At 36.0% G+C, this 19,846-nt stretch overlaps 2 protein-coding genes across 2 annotated transcripts in view; both read right to left on the bottom strand.

Moving 5' to 3' along the window:
• Positions 1-5,561, bottom strand: part of LOC107736117 (protein tyrosine phosphatase receptor type Q) — a 36,568-nt gene extending 31,007 nt beyond the window's left edge. Inside the window, exons 1-4 of the mRNA XM_016547616.1 lie at positions 5,546-5,561; positions 5,185-5,445; positions 4,112-4,272; positions 1,048-1,162 (exon numbers count right to left, since the gene is read on the bottom strand). Coding sequence (XP_016403102.1) covers positions 1,048-1,162; positions 4,112-4,272; positions 5,185-5,445; positions 5,546-5,561 — 553 coding nt within the window. The remainder of the gene's footprint in view (positions 1-1,047; positions 1,163-4,111; positions 4,273-5,184; positions 5,446-5,545) is intronic.
• A 6,530-nt stretch (positions 5,562-12,091) lies between these two features.
• LOC107736106 (titin) lies at positions 12,092-14,921 on the bottom strand. Its single transcript, XM_016547606.1, has 4 exons — positions 14,869-14,921; positions 14,568-14,748; positions 12,929-13,219; positions 12,092-12,405 (listed from the first exon to the last, which is right to left on the bottom strand). Exons 2-4 carry the CDS (start codon positions 14,692-14,694, stop codon positions 12,092-12,094), a joined length of 732 nt encoding a protein of 243 aa, XP_016403092.1. The 5' UTR covers positions 14,695-14,748; positions 14,869-14,921.
• Between the last annotated feature and the right edge of the window lie 4,925 nt (positions 14,922-19,846).

Below are 19,846 nucleotides of genomic sequence, written 5' to 3'. Positions count from 1 at the left end.
CAGTATCTTATTTACGAACATCCTGTGTCTTGGGCCTCTGTGGAATTCGGCTCCTCGTGTTTCAACTGTTCTTTATCAAATCTTAAATTGTCTGATTCGGTCTGATACCCTAAACTATTATATCCTCTTCTTCTGCAATGAAGCAGGACGGATATTGTTGCTTTGACCTAGATTTTGTATCATCCGGGTCGTTATCAAATTTAGAGGTCTTTCAGAAGGCGTTTGGCTCACTAACAGCTATCCGTTGTTGTGGAGGTGTTAGCCATTTAGGAGAATAACAATATAAAGCCATCAGAAAGCGTGACCCGATCATGCCTTTCTCAGAGGGACGAGCAACCAACACCCTGGGAATCTGATACCGACTGATCAAAGCCTGCTAACTGGAATCAGCATCAATTATGCAAACATAAATATACACAGACACACACATACACATTTCAAATGGAACAAAATGCATGGATTCATGTACAACATCTCAAAGGGTTTTCATCACTGGTTCTACTCTTACAAGACAATACAGTAGTACAGAGATGATATCAGATGGTACTTTATGTATAACATGGTACTGCATGATTGTTGTGTATTCATGTACCATGGTATTTACATGGTACTTAATAGTACTGCAAAGAAAACTAATATAGCATTTTCAGCCTTACATTTGTAGTTACTTTAATTGGTCTCTGTGGTTCCATGAAGAACTTTTAACATCCATGGAAACTTTCAATTGTACTTTATAGTGCAAAAAGTTTCCTAGAGTATTAAAATGTTCTTCACACTAAGAAAAAATGGTTCTTTTAAGAACCGTTCACTGAAAGGTGCTTTGGGAAAACCATAATGGTAATCATTTGGAACCTTTATTTTAAAGAGTGTTGTTTGTCTATGAAAATAATTTAATGATTTTTACTTAAGCAAAAACAGGTACAAATTTCAGGAGGAAGTCTAGAGGAATATATAGGGGCTATGGGGAGATACACATAAATAATGCAAGGAAATCATAATTTTTATTTAAAGAGGATAGTGGTTTAAGAGTGGAACACACAGACTTACAGGACTCATTAGTGGTGACGAGTATTCGGCTGACAGGTGAGCTGAACCCTGACGAAGCCACCGCATTGACAGTCACAGTGTATGATGTTCCAGGGGTTACACCGGACACTTGAGCCTAAAACACAGAACATACACAATACATATACAGGGTACACGTCTACAACCAACACAACATGGTGACAGATACGTCCTTTGATGTTTCAGTCATGAAAAAGTTTTAAAAGACATAAATTGCATAGATTTTTCTATAACAACTTTATACATTAGATATTAGATCATATGAAATGGCACTGTATTGGTTTGCACTTTTTAAAAAATACTTAAATCTGACACATTTTGAGGTGACAATGATGACATCATAGAAGATTCGTTTGTGTTAATGCTTCATTTGTGAAAAATAATATAAAGCCAAAAACAAAAGACAAAAGTCTGATTAGCAATTATGTACAAATGTTAATAAATATTTACAAGAAGTTTTTATGATAGGCTATATTAAATCTATAAAAAAATTAATAGGTGACATTTCAAACATTGATTACAATATTCCATTTTAATTTTAAATTGCACACAACCCTGCTCATCTCAAGTATTCAATTTGGTATTTAATTAGTATTTATATTGTTAAAAGACCCTGCATAATGCATGTCATGTAATGCAAAACCCATGCCAAACAAATATGCACCTGACCTGTGCAATCTTATCTTATGTTGTTATGTGTTTTGTTGAAGGAGTTGTTTTGCACCTTAAAGGTCAGGGTTTTAAAAAAAAATACATTTGTTTTCAAGAAATAAAAAAAGCTTATTTTGATTTAGTTACTGCATTTTATATTATTGAATGGAGTATCATTTTTCAAATAATATAGTCAGTAAAGGCTCATTTTCAATGCATGACAAAGCTTGCTGAGTCACGTCTCTTCTGAGAAGACCAAAGCGTAATATACTATACAATAAACCTCAGGTAAAATCAAAATGTCAGCACAAGATAATCAACAAACCACACTTTGAATGTGATCGGGTATATGAATGTGATTCTAATAGCACTGGCTATGCCTGACTGAAGACAATGGCTCACATTAATCAAACACATTGCAATATTCCCCCAAAATACCATCATGCATCAAACCGCCTTAAAAACATCTAGAACCCATTAATAATACATGCACCTCAGACACTCCCACAAACACACTTTTTGAGAGCGAAACTTCTGGAGTTTGCATGCACCTCAAATGATGTGCATTACTGGCAATGCTTTCATCAGAAACCATTTGCTCACAAAATATCATAAAACAAAAGCATCTTTTGTGGTCTTCTGTCACATGTTCACAAACACAAGGTTTGTTGAGTAATGTAACAGCGGCAGGCTAAATTACCGTACGTGATGTCACACCACTTGTTCCAGAAAGACAATAGTCTTATCAGATCTGAGGATAAAATAGCCTGCACAACACCAGTAAAACAAGATAAGATTGCAAAAACTTACATGCATTACATAACTTGTATATATGCATAAGCCACACTTCTATGAATTTCACTGCAAATATGACAGTATGTGAAACTTATTTCACTATTCTGAGCCATTTTGCAATGTAGCTGGTCCCAAGATCCCAAAGAAAGTTACTTTCACGTTCACACAGGTGTATGTAAATGGCAATGGAAAATGATGCAGAAAATTGGCAGAAAGCATCTGGATTTAAAAATAAATTTTTGATTGGTGATGGCAACATTTATGAACGCTCTACATATTAATGCCTCAGAGAATAAAATGTCAAATGGCAATGCTGTCCAAACACACAGTCCTGCACAAGCCAGTCAATTCACAGTGATATTTATCACACACTCAAGTCTTTGTTTATGTGCCAGTATTGTTGTGTTCCTTCATTCTAAGAAATGCAAGCCAGTTCAAGAATTCCTCTAATGTTGTGTGTCTCACCATCTCACCAGCTCACAGAACACAGTCTGTGTGTTTTAGAAGAAGAAATCAATCTTGCAGGGTTGCAGAAAATCTTGCAGGAATTTACAAAATTGTCATTTTTAAGTTCCTGAGTTGGAATTTTCATTTGAAATCATTCATTTCATGTCATTGAAATTCATTTGAAACACCCTGGACGACGTTCAACTGGAATTTGAATTAGAATGATAGGAAGATGAATTTACTGAATTGCAATTCAAATAAAAATAAAAATTCTAAAATAAAATAAAATAAAATGCTCCATTTTAAAAGCTTCAGGGTAAATTAAATTCTGGGAAATGAGTCTCTAATTTCCTTGATGTTAATATAAATTAAATTGAGTAAATATAATCAAATATAAATAAAAAAAATTCTATAGGTGGCATTTGATTGATTACAACCATCCATTTTAATTTATTTATTTAAACAATTATGTTTGCTACACTGGAAAAAATGGTGTAGAATTTACTTTGAAACAAGTTTCATTCAATAATTGCTAGTACATTTCACAAATTATTACAAAGAAATGGCAAGTAACATATTGAATTAAATGTGAAATTCTGAGGTTAGAATAGCTAAAATAGTATTTTCTTGTAAAATGTACTCAAATAATCTGTTTTATTTAGAACTTCAAAAAATTTTTTTTTTTACAACATACATCATTTCAGATTCAATTTCAATATAATTCTGAATGGCACAACCTGACTATTTAATTTGGTACATGGTTAAAAAGCCTGCGTAATGCATGTCATGTAATGCAAAACCCATGCAATGCAAATATGCAATTAAAGCCTACCTGAACGTTACTGAGGCCCGCGTACAGGATAACCAGCAGGGGCAGACAGGATGGCATGATGGCCCCTCACTAAGAGAGAGCTGCTGGATAGGTGAACGGGCTAACTAATCGGTGGTATGTCAATGATCAGAAACAAACTAGTCCTCCACCACTGGTAAACCTATTATTAACGGTCTTCTCTCTCTCTTTCACTCTTGTTCTCCAACCTTCCTCCACACACTCCACCCAGCTGACACAGATACTCTTTTACCTGACACCTGGCATACGGCTGCAGGAGAGCAGTGACTCAGGGCGTGTGTGTGCGTGTGTGGGAGAGTGTACCTGGACTCCGCTGTCTGCTGTGGTGGTGATGTTGATATTGCCGTGGTCAGGACGCAGTTGGACCAGGTAGTTCTTATCACATCCAGGTGATGCCAACCAGTGGAGTGAGAAAGCACGAGGTGACACGCTTATCACTCGCAACCCCTCAGGACTGGCAGGGACTGAAACACACAGATTTCAGTTTTGCACAATAAAAAAAAAACATGCAAACACATACATACAGTATATTTTATAGGCAGCCATATGCTAAGAATTCCATTCAGTTCAGTACAGCTTGGTCAAATGAAAGTTATTTCAGTACAGCTTTGTCAAATGAAAGTTATTTCAGTTCATTCAGAAGTATATTTTATAGGCAGCCATATGCTAAGAATTCCATTCAGTTCAGTACAGCTTGGTCAAATGAAAGTTATTTCAGTTCATTCAGGTTCAGATCGGTTCAGTTTCACTTAAGTGTAAACAAGCAACTGACAAAAAAAATACAAGCAATGAAATTAACACTAAAATAGTTTAAAATTAAACCGTAAAAATGTTAGAATAGAAAAAAATAAAAATGATAAACAATGAAACGTGACAAATATATTAATAAATGGATTTGATTCATTTCAGTTTGGTTCAATTCAATTTGATTCCGTTTGGATTGGTTCAGTTCAATTCAAAGCAGTTGAACCAAACCAAACTTAACTTATTTGAATTTAACGGTATAATTCCTTTCAGTTAAATCCAGGGTTATTATTGTTAACAAAAAAAATAAAATAAAATGTTCGGTACTTAAAATAACATAAAAACAAAACTTATAATAACTACACTATAATAGTATATTAATGATGCTAAAATAACCCTGGTTCAATTCACTGAATTTAAATTTTATTTACAGTTAAGGTTCAATTTGGTGCAATACAGTTCAGTTCAGTTCAATTCATTTTGGATTTGCTCAATTCAATGAACTGAGATCAATTCAAATTGATTCAGCTTGTTCAATTCAACCTTTAATTGACAATACAAACTGTTCTAAACTGTTTTACAGGAATTAGTACCTTTAATTGTGCAAAGTGCATTGTGAGTAACAGTCTAACATGTATGTATGGTGACTGTGGCGGCGGTTTCACTGATGTTGCTTCTGAATCGTTGGACAGTGGTGTTGTAGGAGCAGCCGTTCCACAGGCCGCTGACAGTGACCTCCTGCAAGTGTGGACTTACATCTAATGTCCAGATGTGAGAGCTGTTACTGACCGTCACTCTATAAAAATCTAAATGCCCAGTGGCTGGTGCCCATGACACTGTGGTGAATGTCCCGTTGATGTGAGACACGGAGCGTGAACATACACCTGCCGGCCCTGGAATAAAAAAAATTAGTTGAGAAAAACATCAAGAATGATCTTAATTGTTAATATGTTTTTGTATATTGTATTTTCTATCTGTATTTGTTAATGAGACCAAAAGTAGAAAGCATCACTAAGAAAAAAATCAAGAGCCATTGCTTCAGAAATAATGACTGGGAGATTCTTACTAGTTGAGATGCTGTGGGATGTGGTCTGGCTGAAATCTGACCCCAGGAAGGACTGGATCTCAAACTTGTAATCACTTCCTGGGGTCAGGTCATGAATCCTGACACTGTTGCCATGGAGATTAACCTGGTGCTGCAGAGGGAGGTCACCCGCAAAGCCATATTGAAGCTAAAGAGGATCGAATGAGAAGAAAGCAAGGAAGCAATAGAAATAAAATAAGCAAGAACGCATTAAACTGACCAGAAGTGACAGCAAAGACATTTAAAATGTTACAAAAGATTTCTCTTTTAAATGAATGCAGTTCTTTTGAACTTTCTATTCATCAAAGAATCCTGAAAATTTTTTTATCACAGTTTCCACAAAAATATGAAGCAGCACAACTGTTTCCAAAATTGATAATAATGGACCCTTTTCACAAGACTGTGATGACGCATTTCAACGGTCATCAGCATTTTTATATTTTCATTTTTTTTCAAATGTATGTACATTTATAACACTATACTTTGTATTATATTACCTTTGCATCAAATTACAAAAAACTAGTTAATGCTAATGCGAGGGTGTTTCTAATACAGCATCTATGGGAGGGACGGTAAATTTGACCTCGTCTCTCTCAATTTTTTTCTTCTTTTTTTTGGAAAGTCGTGAAAACACTATAGTGGATTTTTTCTTTTGCTATTTGAGCAAATGAGAATGCAAAAAATATATTTGTGGTAGTCTCCCATTCACCACTATAGAAGTTTACCCAACTATGACGACTTCCGCTGCTGAGAAACCCGGAAATGTGAAAAAAAGTCCATAAGTAATGTTACTGAGCAGCAAATCAGCATATTAGAATGATTTCTGAAGGATCATGTGACGCTGAAGACTGCAGTACTGATGATGAAAATTCAGCGTTGCATCACAGGAATAAATTATATTTTAAAATATATTAAAATAGAAAACAGTTCTTTTAAATTGTAATAATATTTCACAATATTTCTGTTTTTACTGTATTTTTGAACAGCTTTTGTGAGCATAAGAGACTTCTATTCAAAGGTTTGGGGTTGGTAAGATTTGTTCATGTTTTTGAAAGTAGTTTGCATAAAATGAAAAAAACAAATGTAAAAAAAAAAATGGTGTTAGTAGCTCAGTCAATAAAGATCTGAGATGCTGGCAAGGCCAATCTAGAATAGGGGTGACAATGGAAGTGGGAAGATCATTACCACTGCCCTTGGAAAAGTGACTTTAGCCCAGGTTATTCCAGAGGACTTTACATTGCACAAAAAGCATCTTTACATCATACGCTCAAATACCTTCCTTGTCTTTGTGAGGTATAATGAAGGATCGGCGCTCATGTATTATGAGAAAGGCAGAAACCCAAGCACACAGGGCTACAGGGTGTTGCTAGGCTACATTTCAGCTGAGACGGTCAGTATGAAAGTTTTAACAGGTGTGCAAAGGCCTTAACACTAGTCTAGTCATGCTTACAATACACACAAACTTATAATAACTCATTCCACATAACTGCTTCAACCTTCTGGTCTATTCAAACATCACCTATACACTATCACGTGCAACCAAATCCCTACAGTATGTGGATCTCGATGCTGATTGGATAATCAGAAAGCCACCCTACCCTGTAACCATCCACGTTGCCCGGTGGGTGTGTCCACATCACATACATGCTGCTCACTTCCTGTTCAATGAAAGTGAGGTCGTCAGGAGGTTCTGGAACTGAAGTATAAAAAGACAATTTTGAGCGCATGTGTGGGAGTTTACAGCTGTGTTCCAAATTCAAGTGAGCTGCCTGCATAGACAGCATTTAAGACATATCTCAGGCTGCTCCAAAATCACACAGCATAATTTAAACTAAATAGGATGTCAGGAAGTTTGTCTATAACATGGTCTTAAATAAAAAAGTGTCCATCTTCATGTCTCTATATTTTATCAAGATTCAATTCAAGTGCAACACATATCTTTCACAGGGAACCCAATCCCAGAATGCATTGCAATAAGCTCAGTGGAGAGAAATGTTGATTTTTATTTTAAGAAATTAATACTTTTAATCAGCAAGGATGCATTTAATTGATCCAAAGTTACAGTCTACTTCAAATATATGCTGTTTGTTAATATTAGGCAGCACAACTGTTTTCAACACTGATAATAATTTTAAAAAAAAAGTTATTAAAGACTGGAATAATGATGCTGAAAATTCAGCTTTGCCATCACAGGAATAAAAAATAGATTATATATTTAAATAGAAAATAGTTATTTTAAATTGCAATATTTCACAACATTACCGTTTTTGCTGTATTTTTATCAAATAAATGCAGCTTTGGTGAGCATTAAAAAACATTACAACTTCGTAACAATTTTAAACCTTTGAACATTTTATTCAATACCTAAACTACTCATAGACATATCAGGGAAATTAAAATTGATTATTTTACTCAATGTTTGAACATATTTGTATGTTTACCGTAGTACTGAGTTAATTTAGTGGCATGCTAACATTAAACTCTACTGAACTGGCTTCACATGAAGAGCACTGTTTGTTTGGCGTGTATAAGTAGATGCTAATGGAGTTGCTACCCAAGAGGAGTGTTCCAAATGAGTCATTTATAAGGTTCGACTTCAGCTAGCATTCTGCCTTAGAAGGCTGCTGTCTATGTAGGCAATTCAGCAAGGCAATAGGTTCTGGAACAGAGCTAATATGTGGATTTGTGTGAGTAAATATGTTTAGTACCGATGTATAAGTCTAGTAACACTCACGTGTGTTAACAGTTGCAGCAGCAGGTAAACTTCGCCTGTCTCCGCTAACACTGCTCACTTCAACAGTATACACACTTCCAGGCAACAGGTTGTCAAAGCCATATGTTCTAAAAAGAGAGAAAACCACAGTTCAAACCTCTCTCACATAAAGAAGGAATCTTCAGGGCAGATAACTGATCTAAATCCGCACCTGTCTTCAGACGCACTTTGACTGGTCTGCAGGATAAAGGTTGAGTTTCTGATGGACAGGATGAATGAGTCACAGACCCCCCGGCCGGCCCTCCAGCGCACGCTGAGAGACGCTGATGTCCTCTGCACTGGCAACAAGGTGACCGGACTGGAAGCTACAAAAAGACTCAACTTAATTAAACGCAAAGTTATCGTTTACAAGTTATAACAGGTTCCTGTGGTCATGAAACACACGAAACTGTGATTTCCAGAAAATCAATGGAAATTTTGTTTTCATTTTTCTATCAGCACGTAAGCCCACGTTGTTTGCTCTTAAACAACGAATTGAAAAGTAATGGGTATTTACTCCAGTCTTCAGTGTCACATGATCCTTCAGAAATCATTCTAATATGCTGATTTGTTGCTCAAGAAACATTTCTGATTATTATCAATGTTGAAAACAGTTGTGACGCTTAATATTTTTGTGGAAATGGTCTTTTTTTTCCCCAGGATTTTTCAATGTATCAATGTAGTTCAAAAGATCAGCATTTAAAAAAAAAAAAGATTTCATTTTTTTCACTGTCACATAATCAGTAAATAAAAGTATTATTTCTTATTTATTTTTTTTATAAAATAAAATAAAACCTGAGTAAGTAGTTGAGATTGTGTGAATGTATACCAGCTCTGATGGTGACAATCACGGCTGGACTGTCTCTGAAAAACTCTTTCTCGGTTCGGACTGAAAAGTTGCATAGCTTTCCTGCAATCACGTCCCTAAAAACTGCTCTAGTGCCCACTACCTTCTGCACCTACAAAGACACACACACACACAACAAAGTAGTAAACAAACTATTTCCCCCTCATTTGAGTATCTATTATTTAAGGACAGCATAAAATGTTGACTTCGTGTTGACTTTCACTTTAGCTTCATTAAAATAATAATGGTGATCCCAGTGATGGTGGAATGGCATCAGGAAATCTATTTCTTTCATCAAATGCTGCCCTGTATGAGGTCAACATTTACATTTGTTCAGATACTTGATCTGACACTTGAAGATGAGTTTCACTGGTGTAATAAAACCAGTTAATTTAGATATTACACAAAACATTTTATAGTGTGTAAAAGAAGAAACACAGACATCATACACAGGATGTGTACTCACACACACACACACAGGATCGTACCATGACAGTATCAGCGCAGTTCGTACACAGCACCTCATAATGGTGGCCGTCCCCCTCAGCCCCATCCCACAGGAGCTCTATGGAGCTGTCAGTCACAACACCAGCATGAACATGAGTGGGAGGAGCCAAAGCTGACAATAAATAAACAGACATTCAAATGCAGTACTTCACTAGTTATATCCCAGGGACTCTATGACTATGTTTGGAACAGCATACTTGAATATGCATATTGTGCAAAACTAGACTAAAATGCTAAATAATTTTTATTTTCAAGACTATATCTGGATGCAATTTGCAATTTGATCTTGAGACAGTGTAGGGTTATTTTTTACATCATACAGCATACAGTCAATGAAAAATTGACAGTGCAGTGTAGAATACTCATTATGCTAGTATTTCAACTGAGCAAACATTGGCGGTCAAAGTTTGGAATCATTAAGATTTTTAAACATGTTTGTAAGAAGTCTCTTATGCAGCCTTGGTGAACATAAGAGACGTTTTTCAAAAACATAAAAAATAAAAATCTTCCCAAAGTTTCCAAACTTTTGCCTGGTTGAGTACTTGTTTAAGTTACTTAAATGTTTTCTCACAGGTCCTCACAGGTGGCAGAGCAAAACCTTCACTGCTTGTGTCTCTGCTGGTCACAAACACATTAAAGTCATACTGCGTCCCTGGACTCAGGTCGCTGACTAACAGTTTGGTGCTGTCTTTGGACTCTGGCGTCCAGGATCGATTATTCTGGTAAGTAATGGTGACGCCGTCATAAATGCTGTTTCTAGGCATCTGCACAAAGAGCTCCACAGAGTGTGTGCCAACTGTGTATGGGACAGCTATCTGGATGCTATCAGGTTCTGAAAGAAGAATCAAAAATACATTTTGTAGATTGAGAAAGAGGCATAGTGGGGGAAACGTAAGATAAAAACAGAAACGAATCATGAGTCTGTTGTATGGTTGTCACTACGCTCATGTTTCTGCCCTTCACTGCAGCCACGCCCACTTCATATGTCCCACCTGGTTTGAGCTGTAATTAGAGAGATGCATGTGGAGCCATTTATCCAGAATTCTCTAGTTTGAGCCTGATTTGTTTGTGGGCGGAGCCGGATGTAATATTCATCAACTCCTCGTCCAGTGAAGGCCACCAGCACACAGTCATGTTCTCCAGACCCACAGCATTAACTGAGATCCTGCGTGGAGGACTGACCTCTGAAACACACACACACACACACACACATCAACACACAAAACATCTATGTGGATCTCAATAACCGGGCAAGTGAAAACCCAAATGATTGAAACCTAATTTAGGGGAGAATTTAAGAGCATCTGTTTATTTTATAAGCATCTACATTGTTTTAGCACCGCATTCAGTATTAAAAATAACTAAATAAATAATTATGCCAATTAGATGGAAAAATTAGTGCTGATCATAATGTGCATGGGCAATTAGCAAAAGGTATAACTGAAATTTGCCAAATTTAGGGATGCACCTTTTTTCTCTTTCTTTTTTTTTTATTATTTATTTTTTTTTTATTTACATTTTGGCTGATTCTGATAAATGGCTAATATTAAAATTCTATACACTATTCTAAATACATTAAAAATAAAACACTACGAATCAATTGTTTGTCAAGTGAACTACGGCATCACAACATTATAAAGTACCATGTAAAAATTGATAGTTTGATTTTTGCAAAAGATTACATTTAATATTAGTGTTAAAATAGTGTTATGTAGGGTTAATATTAATGTTATTAATTTTTTTAATTGCATCAAATAACATTAGATAAAGTATTAAGCAAGCATTAGGTAACAACAAAGGTACTCTAAATATTAAAATAGGTACAGTATCCCAGCTAACAAAAATATGTTTTAAGATTGTTTTGCTACATTCCCATTAAGTTATAAAAACATTATTTCTGAATTTTCTCTGGACAGAACGTCCAGTTTTTTAAAAATGTTTTTTCACTGTTATGCAAACTTTGGAACATTAAGGGAACATTCCATTTCATCATTTTGCAAACATTATGGAAATGTTACTTTTGAACGTTCTCTGAACAAGAAGAAATATTTTAAACAAGTTACTTTTACTAATAAAAGTAGTAAAAAAAAATTTAAAAAGTAAAATATTAAACAAACTTCCAACTAAAACGTTTCAGGAAAAAGTGTTCCATGAATGATCAATTAATAATATTTTTGTGCTGATGTTTAGAGAACATTATTAGAGACCAGATACTTTGAACAAATGTTCCATTACTGCAATATCGTTTGCCAGTTCTGAAAACATTTCCTATTAGCTGGGATGTTGACAAGAAATATGGCTTTGGACAGAAATACTGCACACAAAAGTGATTTCACCCCTCAATATCTCCTACACACTTAATGTGTTGCAAAATATACCTGTGATAACAGTCACGGACATACTGTTAGAGCTTTCCACACCTTGAGCTGTGACAGACAAAACTGTGATCCTGTGAGCATGACACGCCTTCAACCCTCCAATCACAGCGCTCTGATTCATCTTGTCCAAGCGAATGGCATGGCCTCTGCCAGAGGCTAGATCCGCCCAGTGCAAGATGAAGTGCTCAAACTGAGCGTTATGGGTAGAATCAGGAGCAGTCCAACACAATGCAATTTGATTGGATGTGACAGCTGTCACTGTAAGATTCTGAGGAGGATTTGGCTCTGCAACATTACAAAAACAGTTCATTTTTGCGTAAACTATTCATTTAAAGGGGTCATATGATGCGATTTCAATTTTTCCTTTCTCTTTGGAGTGTTACAAGCTCTTGGTGCATAAAGAAGATCTGTAAAGTTGCAAAGACTAAAGTCTCAAATCCAAAGAGATATTCTTTATAAAAGTTAAGAGTCAACCACGCCTACCTAAAACGGCTCGTTCTAACACACCCCCACATACCTACGTCACTATGTGGGAAGATTTGCATAACACCGCCCAAATGTTCACGCAAAGAAAGAAAGCATAACTTTTATTCTCGCTGTAGTATTGTTGCTGCCGCCAAGCACATCTCGCTTTTCAGAACGATGAGCTTTGTAAAAATCAACGCGTGTCAGAAAGGAGGGGCATAGAGGAGAAACCTTAAACCGCATAAACACATTTCATTACACCAAATACACCAAATAATGTTCTTTTTAGCAACATCATATGACCCCTTTAATGTGTGTTTGTTCTATAGATATAGAGACTTACTTGTATCGACAATAAAAATAGGTCCAAGTGTCTGAGACGCCCCCCTGGGGCGCGTAAGAACCAGTGAGAAATGATAGATGTGGCCAGGAGAGAGATCTTGAACTCTCACTCTGTCTTGAGTGTTTGTGAGTGCAATATGTGAGACGGTTTCATCCTTTGATTCATCTTCTGATTGTAGAGCAAGAGTAAAACCAGCAGATAAGTCCAGGTGAGATTCATTCGACCAGATAAATGCTGCTTCAGTCTCGCACACACTCTCCAGATCCAGCAATTTACTGCTGCTCTGCAATACTGCAACAGAGACACAGTTAATCTAAAAGAAACTCTCAAATGAAATCTTAAGATCTCAAATATTTCTGTTAGACAGCAATTCAAATAAATAGAGAGAAAATGGAGACTAAGAGCCTCCAAATGGCACATTTCATGTGGACCGGTGGTCTTGTGGTGATCTGTGAAAGCACACAAAACCATGTGTGATTTTAATTTTTAGAAGTGTCCTTACAAGTGGCCCCTTTGGTGCAGACATCACAGTGTACTATTACCCAGCAGTCCATGCTGCAAAAGTCAGACTCAGAGATGGGCTGAAGGTGCCCTTTTGGCCTGCTGCTTCTCAATTTTTTCTCAAAAATACTATGGAAGTCAGTGGCTACCAGCAACTGTTTGGTTACCACTGTTCTTCAAAATATCTTCTTCTATGTTCAAAAGAATAAAGAAATTCATACAGGTTTGGAATAACATGAGGGTCAGTAAATGATGACAATTTTTCATCCCTTTTAGTCTCCAGAGAAAATGATCCCAGTAATCTCATGTATATTTTCTAGAATTTCAGAAAAGATCTCAACAGTCTCAAAATATGCTCAGATTTGTCAAGATACCAAAGCCTACAATCAAAAATTTCTCATCCAAATCTTGTAAAATCAAATTATCTGAGCTATGCTATTTACATCACTGTAATTTCATTGAATTTTTATTTTATTAATACTTTGAATTACCTTTCACAGTTTAAGTTTTAGTAATTTTATTATGTGCTTTTATAATTTTTAGTTCTTGTTTTTTGTTTGTAATTTATATTAATTTAGCTTTATTTTTATTTCATTTTAGTACTTAACTTATTTCAGCTCATTTCTAATTTTCTTTTAAGTTTTTTTTTTCATGTAATATTTATATTTTATTTTATATAAGCTTTATTTCAATTAATGTTTTTATAGTTTTATGCCTCTATATTTTTATTGGGTCAACATTTGTCTCATTTGAGTCTACTTTCATTTTTGCTAATTACGTTTAAGAGAAACATCAGAGACAAACTTTATACTTTGAAAACTCCAAAAGCGATAAAAGATTAACCTCTGAGCAATACAGTTTTCCTCAGGCCATTTCTCTGAAAATGCTCAGTCCTGACCAAGCAATGCTTATTATCCAACATTATGATTTATCAAAACAGGACATATTCCTGGATCAACATGCTTTGTTGGTCCAGGAACAACATTCCTATCAACACAATCAATCCTGACTTCAACCCAACCTCTTTTTCCAGGAACAACAGTGGATGTTGATCGAGGAACATGTCCTGCTTGTGTAAATCAAATCCCCCTTATCGCAGTGAAAGTAACCACACTCTGTATCTCTCTTCTTCACTCACACTCTTCTTGACATATGTAGGGAAGCTGCAGGTAACACAGGAAAGCAGTGAAGAAGTATCCTGCTCCAGTCGCATTCTTCTGCATTGCAACACAGCCCGTTTGATTGGGTGCAAGCGATGATGTCATTTCAATATTTAAGTTGTAGGTAGAGCCATCAAACCAGCGGAAGTCACCTTCTGTCTGTGGATATTAGAAACACTGAATGGAATACTAGTATACTATATACTGCATACTATTTTTTAAAAGTTTCAGTATGCAACAAAAAATAATTCAAACAGTGTCTGTGTGTTTGCCATGTACCTCACGATCATTCAAAGCGGTCCACAACAGCAGAAGGTGGTTATAGGACTCTAAGAAGGATAGGACAGAAACAAAGCGATAAAAGATTAACCTCTGAGCAATACAGTTTTCCTCAGGCCATTTCTCTGAAAATGCTCAGTCCTGACCAAGCAATGCTTATTATCCAACATTATGATTTATCAAAACAGGACATATTCCTGGATCAACATGCTTTGTTGGTCCAGGAACAACATTCCTATCAACACAATCAATCCTGACTTCAACCCAACCTCTTTTTCCAGGAACAACAGTGGATGTTGATCGAGGAACATGTCCTGCTTGTGTAAATCAAATCCCCCTTATCGCAGTGAAAGTAACCACACTCTGTATCTCTCTTCTTCACTCACACTCTTCTTGACATATGTAGGGAAGCTGCAGGTAACACAGGAAAGCAGTGAAGAAGTATCCTGCTCCAGTCGCATTCTTCTGCATTGCAACACAGCCCGTTTGATTGGGTGCAAGCGATGATGTCATCTCAATATTTAAGTTGTAGGTAGAGCCATCAAACCAGCGGAAGTCACCTTCTGTCTGTGGATATTAGAAACACTGAATGGAATACTAGTATACTATATACTGCATACTCTTTTTTTTAAAGTTTCAGTATGCAACAAAAAATAATTCAAACAGTGTCTGTGTGTTTGCCATGTACCTCACGATCATTCAAAGCGGTCCACAACAGCAGAAGGTGGTTATAGGACTCTAAGAAGGATATGATGGACAGAAACTCTGAATCTGTCTTTATGTTGGCCAGATGTGACCCTGGGGTTGATCTTTCACACGCTTGCTTTGCTCCAGACCATGACATGAACCTTGGGCTCACCTTATAACAGCTCCATCCAGCAAGCCAGCCAACGGGACACTGACCTGCAGGAGGAAGTCACAACATCAGTGTTCTTAAACTATACACACACGTTTTCATCTTCTTGAAGCGTTTGTCATTCTAAATCAGAAAGATTTTTTCAAAATTTTTTTAGGAGAATAAAAGGAGATTACACAAAAGCAGATCTCCAAGCTACACTTTTTCATACAACAAAAGTGAATGATGATTTATATTGTCAAAAAAAAGACAAAAACATAACTTTTTATTTTATTAATATTTTGATTTATAGCTTTAATTTATTATATTTTCAGTTTTAATGTTAGTTTAACTTTTAATAATATTGTTATGTGCTTTTGTCATTTTTATTGGTTTTGTTTCAGTATTTCTATTTCGCTTTATTTATTGTTTATTTCAGTTTTAGTCATTTTTGTACTTCAACTTATTTTTGTTAAGTGCAGGCATTTCTAATTTTCAGTTTTCCGTTTAAGTGTTTCCATCTAATATTTATATTTAATTTGATTTTAAATGAATTTCAGTTAATACAAATTATTTTTAATAGTTTTAGAATTAGTTTTAGACCCTGTCAGCGTGTCCATGTGTCTTTATTGTGATACATAGAATTACATTCTCAAAAAACTTACAAAGCTGCACCATAAAAGTAGTCCATATGCACTATATTCCAAGTCTTCTAAATTCATACAATTGTTTTTGTGTGAGAAATAGATTGAAATTAAGTTGTTATTGACTAAAATTCTCAAATCTCATAAATGTTGTAATTTTCTAAATAATTGGAGAATAAACATTTATTTGAGGAACTTTAAAAGCTTCTCCTATGGCACCAAGCCCAATAAAAGCCTTTTTGGTTCGACTTAACTTTACTTTTGAGACATTTACATATTTAGCAGATGCTTTTATTCAAAGCAACTTGAGAGGAACATAAACAACTCAACACAAAACAACACTATTCAGCATATGTGTTTGTGCACATACCTGACTTTATGGCCAGCTGCAAGCTTTGTGTAACATTAACTTGGAGATGAGGGACGAATGTTTTCTTTGCCACACTGACATTGTAAGGATGTCCAGGCTGTAAGCCTGTCACCTGGTGGAATGGCTGAAAATGGGAAGCAACCCAACACTGCTCATCCAAACACACATCCAAGACATCTCCATCATCTAATGTAGGCCAGCTGAACACGGCAGTCGTAGATGAGACATCCAAGCGTAAAGAGGATGTCATGAGAGGAACTAACAATAACAGAGCAAAAAGATTATTAAAACACAGTCAGAATCTCAATAACAAAGAATATAATTATACTTAATTAAACAAAACAATATGTGCATTTGTGTAGTTTGAGCTTCTGTCTTCAGCGTTACCAAGGTGGAAAGTCTTGGCATCCAGTAGTTCTGTGTCACTGTATGATTGCAGACTGAATTCCAGCTTCTTAGACACTTGTGGTGCTCTGAACTCCATCACACACTCATACACATCTTCACACACTGTAGTACTGCTCAACAGCTGACAGAGGGGGAGAGGCTCAATTAATCAAACATATTATCAATGCACACTCTTAAAAGTAAAGGTTCCAAAAGGGTGTTTTCACAGAGATAACATAGAAGAACCATTCTGGGTTCCCCAAAGAATCTTTCAGGGAAATTTCTTAAAAGAACCATTTTCCTTAGTGTGAAGAACATTTTGATAATCTAAAGCAGTGGTTCCCAACCCTGGTCCTGGAGGCACCCCAACACTGCACATTTTGCATGTCTCCTTTCTCTGACACACCAATTTCAGGTCTTGTAGTTTCTACTAATGAGCTGATGACCTGAATCAGGTGTGTTTGATTAAGGAGACATGCAAAACATGCAGTGTTGGGGTGCCTCCAGGACCAGGGTTGGGAACCACTGATCTAAAGAACCTTTTTTTGGCCAATGGAAACTTTAAATAAAACATTTGTCCAATGGAAAGGTTCCACAGATGTTAAAAATTCTTCACGGGACCATCAATGCCAGTAAAGAACCTTTAATTTTAAGAGTGTGTGAGCATGTAAGAGGGATGGTGTTTGCTTCGCACCTTGTTTCCCAATAAAATTGTGTAAAAATGATCTGTCAGAGATGGAAAACACTGAAACGCCACCTGCACATGGACAGAGGATGGACTTCTGGAACATGGAAGGCTGAAAGCCTGCAGGACAACAAGAGGAAAGAAAAATCCATAGGGTTGAGGGCAGATCAAGCTTTTTATATCAAGCTTTAATATTACTAATTTCATATGACTGCTATCCTTAAGGTCAACATGAAATGATGTTCGCAAACAACTTCTGCATGTATTGCATTTCTGAGTGACGCATTTCGATGATAAAAATGGAAAAGGGACTTGCATCCCAGTTATAAAAAGTATTATTACATTACTGTTATTTGCCACTTTTTCAGCCTAGAATTAGGCTGCATTGCTTAAAACAATGACCAAAATAATTGGCAAATAATTAACATTATTTGTGGCCTAGATGACGTCAGCCGAAAAGGAAAGGCATTTCAGATGCGAAGCAAGTTATTAGATTGTGATAAAAGATTGCAAAGACAAACATCTTCTCTTTGGAATAACATGCATTAATGAATAATGGCACAGGAACATTTATTAAGAAAGCAAACAGGGCCAATTTTGATTTCATGTTCAAGTTTTCTAAAAAACTATTACAGCTTAGAACGTTTCTAACACAAACAGCAACTCTTTAACTCTCAGAAAGCCATATATCTTTCTGTAATTTACAGCAGATGCATTTTCCTTAACTTGAAGATGATGCTATCCAATAACAGTTTGAATAAATTATTACCTGAAAGAAGTGCAGTAGTTGCCAAAACAATGCCAGAACGTTGTCCATGGAGCTCCATCCCATAATTCCAGTGTCCATAGACGACACCATATCCTTAAACCAAAACACTAAGGTCTGTAGCCTTGCAGCTTGCACTGTAATAGTATGGTCAGTCAAACTTCAGCAGCATCCTAAAACAGTCTTTGTGGTCATAAGAGCACTCCGTGGCATCTTAGAGCAAAGAATTTAGCTAAGTTCAGTTTACACAAAAAAATACCCCACATTCCTTGAGGACACGCCTCCCTTGCCATCCAGATGCCCATGCCAGCATCTTACAACATTACAAACCCCACACTGGAGGATTCAACCAAATCTCCTCCCGAAAGCAGCTGCGTCTCATTCATTCAGATCAGATAGCCTCTGATCCACCCCATGTTTTCTTTTTGTACCTAATCAAAATAAGTACAGGTCGTCAAGACGACAAAAAAGCACATGAGAATCATGCAGGGTCAATCGCGGAGTTACGTTAAAAGTTAAAGAGAATAAAATCCCGCACTCCTACATGTATTACATCACCCACTGAGAATAAAACTCAAAACTATTTATATTAGCTCTCAAGAATAAGTCATTAACACACATTATGTAATGTTTGGAATGCTTCAGAGTCAATGCAAGTTGTAATACAGTACTACACGGGCAAATGTAAAAGCAAAAATTTGCTAAAATGTTTGTTAAAGAACTTACATTAATGTTATTTGAGCGATAAAGCTTTGTAAAATTTCTATTTTCGAAGTGGGTATTTTAATGTTTATATCACTGCTTCGATGCACTGCTGCTTTAACAAATAAAGTCAATAAGTCAATGTTATTTTCTGTGGAAATTGAGAGTTCACTGTATTGAACTCGCAACGTTCCTTTGAATTCTGATTCAGCAGATGTTCGCGAGGGAGGAGATGAACTTCTCCAACATTTTAATCACCTGACTTGAAAGCAAAACACAACTCAGCAGGATATAACTCAAGTCATGCGTGGGCTGATCTAGTTAATAAATCACTGCTGGAATTAGATCAGGGTGAAGATGCTACACTTCCGGTGATGGATGCCAAGATGCCAATTGTTTTTCTGCAGTTTTATTCATTTGAGTTTGTTTTCTAAATAATTCGTTTCTGCTGAATACTAATCTGTGGCTAATTGAATGGAATATTACAAAATAGCTTGGTAAATCAATTAAATGATTGATTTGCTCAGTGCATATGGAAAAAATAGTTTTTTGCATTTTTATTTTTTTTTTTTAAAAAACAGTGACAATA

The sequence above is a fragment of the Sinocyclocheilus rhinocerous genome, unplaced genomic scaffold (assembly GCF_001515625.1).
Source record: "Sinocyclocheilus rhinocerous isolate Xijiao unplaced genomic scaffold, SAMN03320098_v1.1 scaffold942, whole genome shotgun sequence".
NCBI classification, from domain to species: domain Eukaryota; kingdom Metazoa; phylum Chordata; class Actinopteri; order Cypriniformes; family Cyprinidae; genus Sinocyclocheilus; species Sinocyclocheilus rhinocerous.
This window is presented reverse-complemented; position numbering and strand designations above follow the sequence as displayed.